Source organism: Simochromis diagramma, unplaced genomic scaffold, assembly GCF_900408965.1.
Source record: "Simochromis diagramma unplaced genomic scaffold, fSimDia1.1 OVJJ01000205.1, whole genome shotgun sequence".
NCBI lineage: Eukaryota > Metazoa > Chordata > Actinopteri > Cichliformes > Cichlidae > Simochromis > Simochromis diagramma.
Window position 1 is genome coordinate 162,442 of NW_024386782.1, and position 14,300 is coordinate 176,741.

At 38.7% G+C, this 14,300-nt stretch overlaps 1 protein-coding gene across 1 annotated transcript in view; it reads left to right on the top strand.

The window, feature by feature from the left end:
* Nucleotides 1-12,468, top strand: part of pip4p1a (phosphatidylinositol-4,5-bisphosphate 4-phosphatase 1a) — a 28,302-nt gene extending 15,834 nt beyond the window's left edge. The window contains exons 5-7 of the mRNA XM_040014370.1: nt 4,189-4,241; nt 6,250-6,340; nt 9,647-12,468. Coding sequence (XP_039870304.1) covers nt 4,189-4,241; nt 6,250-6,340; nt 9,647-9,790 — 288 coding nt within the window. The 3' untranslated portion in view covers nt 9,791-12,468. The remainder of the gene's footprint in view (nt 1-4,188; nt 4,242-6,249; nt 6,341-9,646) is intronic.
* Nucleotides 12,469-14,300: the final 1,832 nt, after the last annotated feature.

Sequence of the window (14,300 nt, forward strand, 5' to 3'; positions counted from 1 at the left end):
GCAAAATTTTACTTAATACTGGGAGTATTTTTACAGTTACAGGAGCTCAAGGTTCAGAGGGGAGTGCTGAAATTTAAATTTAAGGCTGAAAAATATATTTAATCTCTACTAAAAACTGCAATCAAATCAATTTTACTCCCACTCAAAGTCTGACAAAAAGATAATTTTTTTTATTACCAACTCTGAGCATCAATATTATGAGATACTCATTTTAGTTGGTAGAGTAAATTGGGCCTGTAACTCAGAATATTCATTCATTCATAGTATCAATGTAATATTTCTGCATGGCATTTGCTAAAGTCATAACCTCTATTTACTGTATTTTTCTTAAAAATACTGTAGATGACCAATGAAAGTCCTGTCACTAAGGAAGGTCCAGAGCCACTAAAACACATTTTTGCAGAAGGGATGTGTTACTATGCAGAACAGCTGAATAAAACACTGTCTTTCGGGTGACGCTTTTATCGTCTGCAGCCAAAGCTACAAACCTGTAACAGTTTGAGTAGCCCTGCAAGGTTTTTGTTGTGAAATGTACTGTAGTGAGTGAATTATTGAACATCCAAAAAGCACTACGCCAAGTATATGTTGAATTATTGGTACAGATCAATAACCCTATCAGCTCTCTGCTGATATATTATGGTCATTTTCTGCTAAAGAGAGGAAGGGAAATTCTTCTTGCTGCTCTTTTAACAATCAGTGGGACAGGTAAGGATGGTTTAGATATATGGTGGATGAGAGGAGGTGGGTATACTGGGAGAAGGAGAAGAATAGAATACACCGCCGTTCTTGATTTCTCTGACTATACCCACCTCCGAGGTGAGATGGATGGTGCTGGGCGTTTAGCATTCAGCTGGACCTTTCCTACATGCTTAAAGACAGGGCGGCTGAACAAAAAGTTCAGATCTGTGCCCTGGGTGGCGTTCCAGTTAATCTTTTGTTGCAGATCCTGGTGATAATGTTCTCAGTGTTTCTTTCAAGACAAGAATAATGTACAGCATGCACACAGTGAATTCTGCCCTGCAGGGTTTACAAATGTATCACGGCCCAACGTTGGGAAGAAAGTAACTGTCTGTGTCGTGAGAGAGAACAATTTTTCTTATTTTGCTTTTGTGTAGCAAGCAGCACCTGCTGCCAAGAATTTGGATATTTGGATTGAATATCAGTAGGTGTATTTAGAAAAAAGGGGAAAAAAAGGCCTTCAAGACTACTTCATAACTTGTACCTGACATAAAAAGCAAAATATTACCTTATATCAAAATAATCTATTGCACACATGGGCAACAAAGGGCTCAATAGCCACATTTAGCCTGTGAACCATATGAGTCTGGCCCTAGACATTAAAGGGAAACTACTAAAGGGAAAAAAATTAACAGGAAGTATTTGGTTAATGGGTGTTGAAGTGAATTACTTGGGAGCAAACAAATTTCACATGAATCCATGTTCTATTCACAATAGAACATGTTTAAACTGAGGAAATGTACCATTTCAAGAACATAATAAGGTCATTTTGAATTTGATGACAGCAACACGTGTCAAACTGTTGTGACAGGTCCATCCATATTTTCTGCTGAGTAGGATTCCCTCGTCTTCTAACGCCTGTAAATACATATACATGTCTTTCCAGATGTGTAAGAACTGATGCATCCCCATGTCATCAGAAATGCTGGCTTTAGGAAACTGTGCTGATAAAAAGCCACATGGTTCCTCTGCTCTCTAGTCCAGGATCTCACATCCATGTTTTTCATAAACACTTAAAAACTTTGATTCGTGCGACCACACAACAGTTTTCCACTTTGCCTCAGTTCATTTTAAATGAGCGTTGGTCCAGAGAAGCTGGTGGTGTTTCTGGATCATGTTCTCATACAGCTTCTTTGCATGATGGAGCTTTAACCTGCATTAGTGGATGGCACAGTGAACTGTCTTCACAGGCGATGATTCCTTGAGGTGTTCCCGAGCCCATGCAGGGATTTTCGTGACAGAATCATGCCCGAGGGCCAGAAGATCATAGACGTTCAGTATTGATTTTCAGCCTTGTCTCTTGCACACAGAGATTTCTGATGAAACTCTGATGGTTTTATGCACTTCAGGTGATGAGATATTCAAAGTCTTCGCAATTTGACATTGACTGAAATTTTTCCACAAGTTTTAGAGGTGTTTTTTTCCCCATAGATTACTGAACCTCTAACCACCTTGGCTTTTGAGAAACTGCCCCTCTAATGCTCCTTTTATACCTAATCATGTTACTGACTTGTTGCCAATTAACCTGATTAGCAACAAAATGTTTCTCCAGCTGTTTCCTTGTAGTACCACTTACTTTTCCAGGCTTTTGTTGCCCCGACCCAACTTTTCTGAGACAAATTGCTACCATTGAGTTTAGAAAGAGCAAAAACTTTTGTGAAATAATATAATTTCTCAGCTTAAACGTTTAATATGTTCTGTAGAATATTGGGATTGTGCAGTATCTTAAGTGGCAGATCATACGCTAGGGGGAGCAGCCTAAAGGAGGAGATGATGTTTCATGTCTTTGTAATAGGAAATTCTTGGTTTTAGAAAAAAAGGCCTTTGTTTTCTGCCTACCAAAATTCATCAAGTTTAACATAAATAGTGGTCCTTCTCGCACTTTATCATTGTACCTCCCTGTGGGGGGGAAGAAAAAGAAAGTTGTCTAGCCCTGATTTAACATGTTATTGGAATTAAAGCAATGATTTATGAACCAAGCCTAATTTTTATGTTCTCATTTATTACTTTATGTGACTGAAAGTTACATATTTCTCTGCAAGAAGGAAATTGCAGGACTTTAAAGACAATTAATCTGCATGTAGAGGAGCACGATTGTAGCAAAAATTATAATCCTGATTATTTTTTCATTATTTAACATGTTAACTTTCCTTTTGAAACATCACACGTTTGTTGAATTCAAGTGTCAAATTCCCACATTACATTGTCAGGTAAAGCTCATTTTTACTTTAAATGAGCTGGGTGCACTGTTGCATCAGGAGCATTTTGTTTTGTACAAGCACTATTGATGTATTAACATGACGTTACATTAACATATATCTGAGCTCTTCACACCCCAGCAGAGCCTTATGTGGCGTTTATGATTGATGTGACTTGAAGAGAGACGAGTTCTTTGCTCCTTGCAGCTGATATCCATATGATTGAGAGACGTTAACGACAAATGTTCCTGTCAGAAGAAAGAAAGTCCTCTTCATTTACATTACATTTGCATGTTTTTTATGCTTTGTATAAAAAGTTTTTTGTTTTTTTTTGTAGAAGGAGGGTTTCATTACTCAAGCTTAAAATTTTGGTAAAATGTCAAATGGTCAGACCTCTGTAAAGTCAATTAAAACTGACTTTGACTCACCTGTGTGTGCCAAAAGCCAATTTTGAGCCAGGAAAACTCAACATTTATTTAAAAAACAAAAAGAAAGTTACCCTGGGGCTGCTCAATTATAGCAGCGATCCTAATCAGGTTTCTTTTGCTCAGTATTGAGGTCCTGATAAAAGACAATGCCTTCTTTTAGCTTTAAAGAAAAATTTTATTTCTGATTTTAATCAAAGTCGTTCTTCCTGTCATCCTGGATAAACTCACCTCAGGCTGAGTTTGGAGAGACGCGCTAAAGAAAAGACAAAAAATGTCGGCCACAAAAAGAATGCAGAAACATCGTGTTTTCATCTGGATAATTTATGCTGATAGTCATTGGAAGACATCATTGTATTTGAATTTTGGTTATTTGGAAGAGTGTTATTTTACTGCAGTGTTTCAGTTGCAGGCCCTTTACACTTTCTCACTCCCTTCAGTATCCAGTCCTGATGATAAAAATCTTCTGACCAGCCCAAATGGATGGGGGGAAAAAACAAAATCTATCTGCTGTTAGCACTTTATAAACAAACTGTGAAGGACTTCTCTCCAACACCTGCTCACATTTGCTTATCAATCTGCTGCACAGCTATACTTATTTAATTTTTACCTGGTGCTACGTTTATTTTTATTTTTTTGAGTGAAGTCAAAGGCAAACTTTTGTGCCTGTTTCATTATAAACCTAACAGAAGCAGAATCACTAGTTTGTCTGTTAGAGGTCAAAAAGACAATTAGTGTGAGTGTAAGTGTGTCGCCACCATAACTGCTAAGTTGGCAAACGTTTTTAGCTGAAGCCGAAGCTCACATCTTTCTCTTTGTAATTTCAGTGGACAGAGTTCACAGATCGGACGCTGGCCAGGTGCCCACACTGCAGGAAAGTGTAAGTAGCTATAAGCAAATCATCCATTACACCACTCTCCTCTCACCGTATGCAATTTTTGCTTTTACACCGTTTGGCATTAAGCTGTAAGGTTTTACTCAGACACAGTAACAAAAAGGTAATAAGCAGTGACTTCAGGGACACTTTAATTAAATCTCTTACTTCCCGTTTCCTCACAGACCTCAATTAGTGTTAAATGTCATGAGGCTTCTGATCTGTCACATTGTATGTCCATATATGTTTAGTACCTCAGGTTACAGATTACTGCATCACTGTCTGCATGAGCTTCTTAACGTGGTGAGAAATGGATGCAGGATGCTAGTATCTATTGCAATTGCATGATAAATCTGAAATAATATAGGATGCGGTTATATACATGTTATTGATTATACGTTTAAAAAAAAAAAGAGAAACTGAATAATCAGAACGGATATACAAAGCAGATAGCTGCCTTTTGTTCTGGTACTGAAGAGACATGCCAGTATGTCAGCTGTCAGGTGTGCAGGTGCAGTTTTTGTGAACAGATTTAGTCACAAGACTGTAGTTTGTCAACACAAAAGCATCTACAGAACCTGCATTCAGTCTGGACAGGTGCGTTTCTGCAGGTGTACCACCATCATCCATGTTTTATTTCAGCTTTGCACTTGCAGTTAAAAATGAAGAATGTAGAAATGCAAACTAAAATTAAGCTACCAAAAGTAGTTATTGTAATTGTTTTTATAATGTATTTTAACATGACACAAAAGGGGAAAAAAACAAACCCCAAAAACCAACACACACAGTTAATGATGGCTGAATTATATTTAGCTGCTCCAGTTTCGGGGTGATATTGTTCACACTGCTTGCTGTCACGCTGTTGAACCTGACTGGAAAACCTGAATGTGACAAAGGTAGCAGCGTTGTCTCAAACCAAACATGGCAAATGATTCAAGGTTGTTGCTCTAGCAGCCACAGTTTGCATGCATTCATAACTTGTTGAGGCACTGTCCACACGCCCAATACTAAATCCTTTAATACTGAGGAAAATTTTAACACACATAAACAGCAAACGCATGTAATTTTAATGCCAACCTACTGGCTGAAAATTATTCAGTGGCCCCTCCCCGTCTGCCGCTTGGGCACGATGGCAGCCATGGAGGGTGACAAGTGTTCTACATTTTGCATAATCTGGGTACTTGTAGTGTACTGCATGCAGTCTATTTGTGAGGGTGAACACACTAGTTGTACAAACCTGCCAACATGAGGTTTGAACATCTGCATGTTTTCACAAAAGTGCATTTTCTTAAGTAAATAAACTCAAAGGGAGGTCAGTGATGTGTGAGTTAAGTAATATTGAATATTACTGTAGTATCTCTGCACACTGGTCACGCAGCCAGCTGCACAGACAGCCTGGTGTTATTTGGCCAGCTCAGAGATGGAAAATTAATTTCACTGTCCTACCTTCCTAATTCAATATGGCGGGAAAGAGGCGTTGTTTGTGTTTCTAACATTTTGTTTATAAAAAGCTGGAATCGGTGAATATCTTTGTTACTTCATCAAGGTCTGAAACTCCCTGTTTCATGTGGCACATGTGGCTCTAACTACCATTTATTTGGTGTGTTTTAAAAGTCTTTTTTCCCCTGTTCCTTCACAGTAAGGAGGGCTTAAGTGCAATTGTATTCTAAGTAAAATTGTATGCACTCTGTGGGTTGTGTATGTAGAGTTTTACTGAGAGGCTGGACATTGTGGCAACTTGGGTAGTTTTAGATAAACACAAAACGGTACTGATGCAGATATTATTCCTAATAAGTTTAAGGGTCATGCAAATTACTGGAGTTCCTTGGGGGAAAAACTGGAGATATTAAAATAAAGAGGACAGCAGTTATGAGTAAGGAAAAGACAGGAAGCACTTGATATAGTTAATGGCTGAACTTCTCACACTATGAGTCTGAACAGAAAAATACATAAACCTGCAGGGTTTTTTGCTGCATTTAAATAAGCAATATTAATTTCTATCTCTCCTCTACAGGTCTTCAATTGGTCAGAGGTATCCACGGAGGCGGAGCTTGTGGTGTTTTCTACTCTGCTTGCTATTCAGCATTTCAACCGCCGGATTGATGGTGAGCACACGCCGCCCAACGCCAGTGTGACACCCACATGAGTCAAGGAGCTGTTGTTCAGTATTAAAAAAGAGATTATGAATAGCTGTCTGCCGGGCATTTATCTTTTTAGAAAATGGTTCTCATGTCCTTCCTGTTTTGTTTTATGAAGCGAAAAGTCCACAATTATAGATAAAACAAAGGTAGCAGGGAGAAGCAACATGATTGCTATCTTTTCTTTTGTCGTCGCTTGTTTAACATGGAAGGTTGGCGCCTCGCGGCTGCTCTGCAGACACGGTGTGACAGGCCTCTATTTGTCATTGAGAAAAAGCACAAACACAACCTGCTTTAACTGTAAGCTGTGTCAGGCTGCGATGCTGCCTTCAACACCCACAGAATAACAAAACAGAACATTTGTGCTGAGTTCTGATCTCCTGCTTTGCCTCGTCGCTTCTTGTTCTCTCAGTTTGACGTGTGCAAAAATCCATCAGAGCTCACGGTGCTTTTTAGAATTTCTGTTGTTGCCTGCATTTAAGTGATTGTAAATAGATGCTGCAGTGGAATATTATCAGAATAATAAAGGAGATAACAGCTGTTTTAGAGAGTCTAGAGTAAATGAGGGATGTAAAAGTCTAACAGTGATGCACAGAAGGGCTAAATGGTCAGGACATTCTGCTTTCTGAACAGCAGAGGGCGCAAGATGAGCATCAAAAGAGGCTGAGCATAAGAGGGTTGCATGCCTGGCAGCTTTAAGAACCGTAATCCAAACATTAAATGTGCTGCATTGAAAGCATTGCGTAATGCTGGTGTTGTGGCAATAAATGTCACGACGTGGAATGAGGTTGTGTTTTATGAAAAGGTGTTTTTAATTATATGAGTGGTGCATGAGCAGCAAGTTTTGACAGTTTAATCTTTAGGGGTGTTTTGCGTCAATAACCTTTTAACAGCAAGAACCAGAGACAAGTAACCGATCAAGCTGACTTTCCAGGCTGAATTTTAATTATGAGTTTTAAACAGAATAGTTAAAGGGAAAAAAGAAGTTAAGATTCAACTCTGTGACGGCTTTGACATCCTGGATTTTGTCTTGAGAGTTGCCTGTTAAACTGTAAAACCCCCTTGAGAACGACATGAATGATTAAGCGTTCACACATCGTTTATAGAAGAAGAAAGATGAAGCTTGAAAGCATATTGATGTCTTTTGGCCTGCTTCAACTGTTAAGATTACCTCATGATTTCTATTTTTATCGAGCTTTTTTGGATTTCTGCTTCTGGCCCTGAACATTTGGAAGCAGAATAGTGTATTATAGATGGTAATATTAAGTTTAGATATTCTTGACAACAGAAACGCCTCTAAATCCTTTTTCTTTTCCTGCTTCTTTTAATACCCATGTGAATTTTGCTTGAGTGTTATGACTTTGAAAAGGGAATTTATATTTCCGTACTCCCAGAAAATCCCTGTGGGTTTTCTCAAAGTCACTTTTGCCATCTTCATTAAATAATTTTCTTCTGAGCAGCTGCACACTTAATACTTGATGGCAAAGCTGTTTTCTCTCTTATCTCTCAGTCACTCCTACGTATTGAATATTAGCTTCTGCTTGAAAAATTGTGGGAAAAAAACCTGTCACTGCATTAGTGTGGTGCTGGTGAATTAATCACTAAGTGTGGATATGGGGCTAAATGTTAACTGGTCTTTGTTTTTCTGTCCTTGAGAGGAGAAATTGTGTTGCTGCCAAGTCAGTTTAAAAGCTGAAAATCTGATCGTTTTAGTTTGGGCTGGCCTTGAAATTTCATTTAAATGATTGATATTTTTCTTAGTTTATAAATCCAGCGCAGTTCTTTTCTTTACACATCTGTAAAGTCACCCTCTTCTCTTCATCTTCCCTTGTTGAATGGCAGTTTCCCTTGCAAGACAGACTACACAGTCTAACCTAATCTAAAGCCCAGTCTATACTACTTTGCAGAGTACTCGCTGCAGTGGGCGACCTGCTTGTTTACATTTGTCCTTGTCCACTGGTGTGTCTGCATCACTCTGCCATCACGAGTAAAACTAAAGCTGTCTATCTTGGTCTTACAGACAGTAAATCTTGAGCAGCTGCTTTTATGGAAACGCAGGGTAGCGAGGAAACTTGAGAACAGACTGTGATGTGTGCACACATTTTCAGAGCTATGGAAACAAGAAAAGTGGCACATGTCTACACTGACAGACTACTATCTATTCCATTATCATAATTATCAGTTACAGGCCCATTATATTTTATTTGAAAGCAGCTTCCTTGTGCTAATGAATATAGTATGAAAAAGACCTGCAGTTTAATGCAGTATCATAATTCAGGCATAACTCGAGAGACTTTTAAAACGTAGGTATTTTTGTTTTGCTTTGTGTTTGATTTATACTCGGAGTTCAAGAAAATCCACTTTTAAAGACATTTCTTAAGGTTAAATAAATGTTATTGATTTAAAGGAGTAATCTTGTAAAGTCTCAGTGATCCAGTCCAATTTATTGCATTTCGGTGTAGTTTCGTTTTTATACCATCGATTCAAAATAACAGTCCTACCAAAGTGCTTTATATTGGAAGATAAAAATACTACAATATTAGTAAGTAAAAAAACAACAACCCAAGAGTCAATAATAATAATAATAATTGCTGATGATTAAACACAGTAGTGGTGTATAAACGCAGAGCAGTTTCCAGGTTTGTTTTGTTGTTGTTGTTTTTCATCAACCTATTGGCAGATTTATGTAAGGATTATTGGACAAAGTCTGCAAAGTCGTGGCGGAGATTACTTGTGCAGATTACAGCAACAAAACTGATCTGAGGATAAATGCAGGAAACGTATTCAAACGTACCTGCAGCCTAGGCTCCTTCGTTCCCTTACATTTAGGTTGATCGGCGTTTTCTGGCCATCCAAAATTCCGTCTGGGTCGCACGTAATCCCAGAACTGGAGTTACAGTCAGTAACTTCAGTTTTTTTTAGCAGGACTTTTTTGTTGTGGAGCCACACTTGTTCCCACATGGACACATTTTAACAGTGCATTATAAATATCTTTTGTGTTTAATCACCAATAATAATAGGAGTGACTGTTCCACATGTTTTTGTTTTTATTTTAGGATTTATATAAAATTGGCTTCTTCTCATCCTTTTGTTCTTCTGCATGGCCGTCATACCTGCATTTTCCACCTAAAAAAAACTAAATAAATAAACAAGCTTCTCCAGCCTTATAAAAAAATGCCTGGCTCTGCCACTGCTTACATGTCCCTCTTGAAAGGGCTTTGTGGGGAGCAGATGGATGCCTGAATGCTCCCTCTGCTTGTTGTTTCTCTGCAGGCTGGAACGTGGGTGAAGGCTCAGACCTACAAGGGAATCTACGCCTCGTGGGCCGTGCTGCTGCTCCTGGTTCTCGTCACCCTGGCTCGGGCCTTCTACTGGGCCTGCATGAGGGTCAGCCAGCCCCTGCAGAACTTCACATAAAGCCCCACCACCACCAACACCTCTCCATCATCTGCCGTATCTCTCTTTCCAAACCGCCTGGCCGGAGGAAAGTTGGCTTTAATGAAGAAAAACGAAACAAAACACGATATTTATTTAAATCCCTACTACAGAAAGAAACAGTTCTCCTCCTCCTGTCCCTTTCCCTTTTAGTCCAACGTGTTTCCAAAACTGGATGGTGGCGGCTGCGACTGCTATATATATCTATCGGTAATTATGATGACGCGTATAGCCTAATGTACTGTTTATCTGTTCTAATCTCGTGGCCAGTGTGGGGCTCATTTTAACATTTTTTTTTTTTTTTTAAACAGTTTTTTTCCTCTTTACCCCTGCGCTGTTTTTCGTCTGCGGCGCATCTGCTGCACTTGCAACTTCTAAGACGAGGGCTTAAAGTTAAGTCTTAGATGTGATTATCGGGCCGCCTTTAGTTTTTTGGGTGGCGGGGGGTACTTGCCCTTTCTAATCCTAATTTGTCATTAGGTTGAGTATTTCAGCATTTAACATTTCCTTTTAAACTGAAAAACAAAAGTCAGATGAAGCTAAGAAATTGATGCCAGTAAGAAGATAGGCGGCTGGAGGGACATCAGCCTCCTTTTGAGAATCTAAAAGATCAAGTAGGTGTTGAAAAGTGTCTGAAAAATTGAATTCAGCAGCGTGTGAAGGTAGGCTATGATGTTTCTGAACTCTGTGTTTATGCTGAATTATCCCCTGGGACTGACTTTGATCCAAAGCAGCTTGAAAGCCTTAAAAGGAGGTGTGATAGAAGGATTCAACACTCGCACGTACGCACGCACGCACGCACACACACACACAAACATACATACACAGCCACATTAATGCATACCATCACACAACAAAAGCAGGATGCTCTTTTAGAGTTGCACCAGCTCAGAAAGCAGTTTGTCAAAGGCAAACCAGCCTCCGTCTTCAAAGCCAGACCTGGAGACAGATTTCCTCCACACCGCGGTTTGTTTTTTTCAGCCGGGAAAGAAGTGACACGCGTGAAAGTTGTGGTCCGACAAGAATGTAACCGCATTTGAAAGCTTCTTGTTTTTTTCTTGGAGCCAAAATCCAGCCAACAGGTTTGCACCAACTTCTCTGCAGTCAAAATAACATTAACAGCAGAGCTCGACAGAATCCTTCCTCCCCACTTATTCCCGTTTCCAAAAGATACGTGCGTGCGGTTTGCTCATGGTGCATTTTGTACAGCGTGGCTCTCTGAAGTACAGAATACCAAAACAAATAAACCACAAATGGGTACTGACTTTTAGAATACTGATATCTGCCTTGTTGCATCTGCAAAACCCTCAGAGTATATGTGGAGTTTCTTTTAGACGTGTGTTTAGTTGTTGAACCACAGGGACAGGATGGGTTTTTTTTTTTTTGTTAAAGTGCTGAAATCTGGGCTTATTCTGCAAAAATACAGGACATGAGAGTTTCACAGCTGAGGGTAGAAACCCTTACCACTTCAAGATCTGCGTCCGAATGCATCAAGTTTCACATAAGTCACCTTATTTCAACATTAAAAAAACCACGTCGCTTTGCTCTTTTTGTGTTTTGGGACAGTTCAGGATCACTTAACAGTACACACGTCGCTTTTTTGGTCACTGAAGACGGAGGCTGCTACTGGTGAAGTTTCCACATTAAGGCCAGCGGGAGATGTTACGTGGAAAGGTCAGAATAGGTCAGTAACACAAACACACACTATGAATACATTCTCACACAGTGCTAGTCCGTAACTCGTCTGTGGTTCTGAATCTGAATGTGGTAATAATTCTTTAATGATTTATGTTTTGTTTTTTGATTGTAAATATATTTGTTGTATGATGGAAGTGATTAAACGGATTCTGTTGCACTCTGAGCTTAACACTACTGCTGTGATCGCTGCTCAACTTTTAATTGTTCTGTTTGAGAGGGTTATTTTTGCAGCTCCTTGAATTGTTACATATTTAATGATTTTTACTTTTTTTTTTTTTTGTGATCAACTACTAACCTAATGAGCCTCTGGACACACGTTCGTGTTCAAAACATAACTATTAACATACCAACAAAACAACACTGAATCACATTCCTGAGCGATGGCATTCCTCTCTCTCTCTTACTCTTTTACACACACACACACACTCTCAGCACCTTAGCCGGAAGTAAGAAACACTGCATACAGCAAGAATGAAGAGATAAAGTTACCCTGCTAGACTGAACTGAGGTCAATATGGATGCATCATGTTATTTATTATACGCACTGCAAACTAGGATCAACTTAACATTTCAGCTTTTTACAGTTTTACAGTCTTATTTATTGTGAACGACGTGGGGTGTGGAGGAAGGTGATTTCATTTTCTTGCTCCGAGGGCATTTGTTGTTGTTTTTGTTTTATTTCCGTTTGGGTTTTTTTTTTTTTTCTTTTAAAGAACGATCTGCCTGTTTAAAGTTATGGTCGGTGCATTAATTTTTAAGACTGTTGGAAACAAAAAGAAATGAGATAATCGAAGACGGTGCAAGATGACTTGTTTAAAGGACCCTTTTTTGCAGTGGAGTGACTGTGTTTTACCCACGACTGCAAAACAAATTAATCATGTTAACGCCAATAATCAAGAACCTGGCTGATGCTCTTTTCGGAGTTTGTTTACACTCGAATAAAGACATGATGATGTACAAAACTGGAGATGTGAGATCTTTTTATCTACCAACATAAAAATTTCGAATGCCTTTATTCTCTGCTCATGTCTTCCAAACAGATCTGGGGTTTTGAAAAGAGGATTTCACTGCTCGTGCTTCCTGGAATAATCAAACCGTTTATAGCTTAAAAAAATCAAAGAACTTCAAGGCGCTCTCTTTGGAATAACATTTACAATGGTTTTATTTTCATGCCATGGTCATGTTTGTAAAAACGGATTAGTGCTTTTATAATATCTGCTGGGAAAAATGAACGTGTCTCAACTCTGAGCCATCAACGGCATAATTCAAAAGAAGCTGCCTCAGATGGGACGTAGCCTTATCTGCTTCCATTAATGTTGCATCACACTTTTTCCCAGGTGAGGCCCAAACCAGAGTTATTATAGTTTATTTTTTCTCTTTCATTTTGACTTTTTGGTTAACATTCAGTTTGCTTCCAGTTAAACTCTAGAGTGGATTTGACCATTTGAGTTCAGTTTCCATTGCTTAACCCTATTTATTGTGTATCATGTCAGATTTTTAAAATCTTAAATCCCCTCATATGTTTTTGTTTAAGAAAAACAAGCTATGAGCAAGTCAAAGGAGCTTGCAAAGAAAAGCGTCTGGACTTAAGGCATTCGACTCACAGTCACGTAGACATCCCACATGTTCATAAACATGCCCATCAAAGCAGTGACTAAAACTGGTTAGAACTACAGTTTCCTCTATAATTTTATTGTATTTTTATTAGATTTTCCGAATGCACAGTACTGCTTCTCGTATCTTGCCGTAGAGGCAAACTTGATTTCTAGAGCAATAAGCTCCCCTTGCACCCAACACACTTTTATTTCTGTTTAGATTTGAAACACTGGGATATACTGGCATTTTCAAGCATTACACATAATGCTGATACAGACTGTTTATTTACTGGACACTGCAGTGTTTCTCCAGGATCATTCAGACTGGCTGTGTGATGACTCAGGATACAGCGATGCCAGTATCTGCACATTTTTCAAGCCTAAACCAAATAAAAGTGCATTAAACTAAGCAGGGGCGGGAGGAGGGCTTACTGCTCATGAAATCAAGCTTTCGAGTCGATAGAGGCTCTTTGGGAATTTTAAGATAGCTTGTTAATTCAGAAAAACAGCAGTTTGTTATTTATTTATTCATTTATTTATGCTTGGCCAAGTGAATGTATTATACTTTTGTATGTAAGAGACTAAAAGGGTGTCGAGATATAAGATATCGGAAAATGGCATCCATTTGACCCAGAGTATTCATCTTATTTCAATTAAAATTCTATAAACAGCAAAATTTATTCAGAAAAATAAAGTCCTCATTTAAGCCAAGATATTTAGTGGCCTTTAATTTATAAATCCAGCTCCCCTTTGGTTAAATCTTCACTTCTTCTTCTGGAAAGAGGAAAATGCTTAATTCCAAAGGCTTGTAACGTGGATGTGCTGCTAATATGTAGGTCCAGGTAGTGTCTAGCCACGGGATAATTAACACGTCTGGATGTCTTGCTCTTCCAGTGTAAAAAAAAACCCCTTGCAGTTAGTGAAATAATTGGTGGTCTGGGGTTTGTTTAGAATCACCGACGTACACTATTCACCTTTGCACATACACGAGATATTTGTATTTATGTACTGTTTGGGTTCTGGGATAATGATGGAAGCAGAAACCCGTGATTAAAACTGTCATCCTTTCTTTTAATTAGGATCATTCCTAGTTATTAAAAAGAGTGAAATCAAAGCATTCCTCTTTTTGCTGAATCTAAAGGTCTCCCGTTTTAGAATCACTAATTAAAAGCTTTGTGCTGAAGCCAAATTAGTTTTAT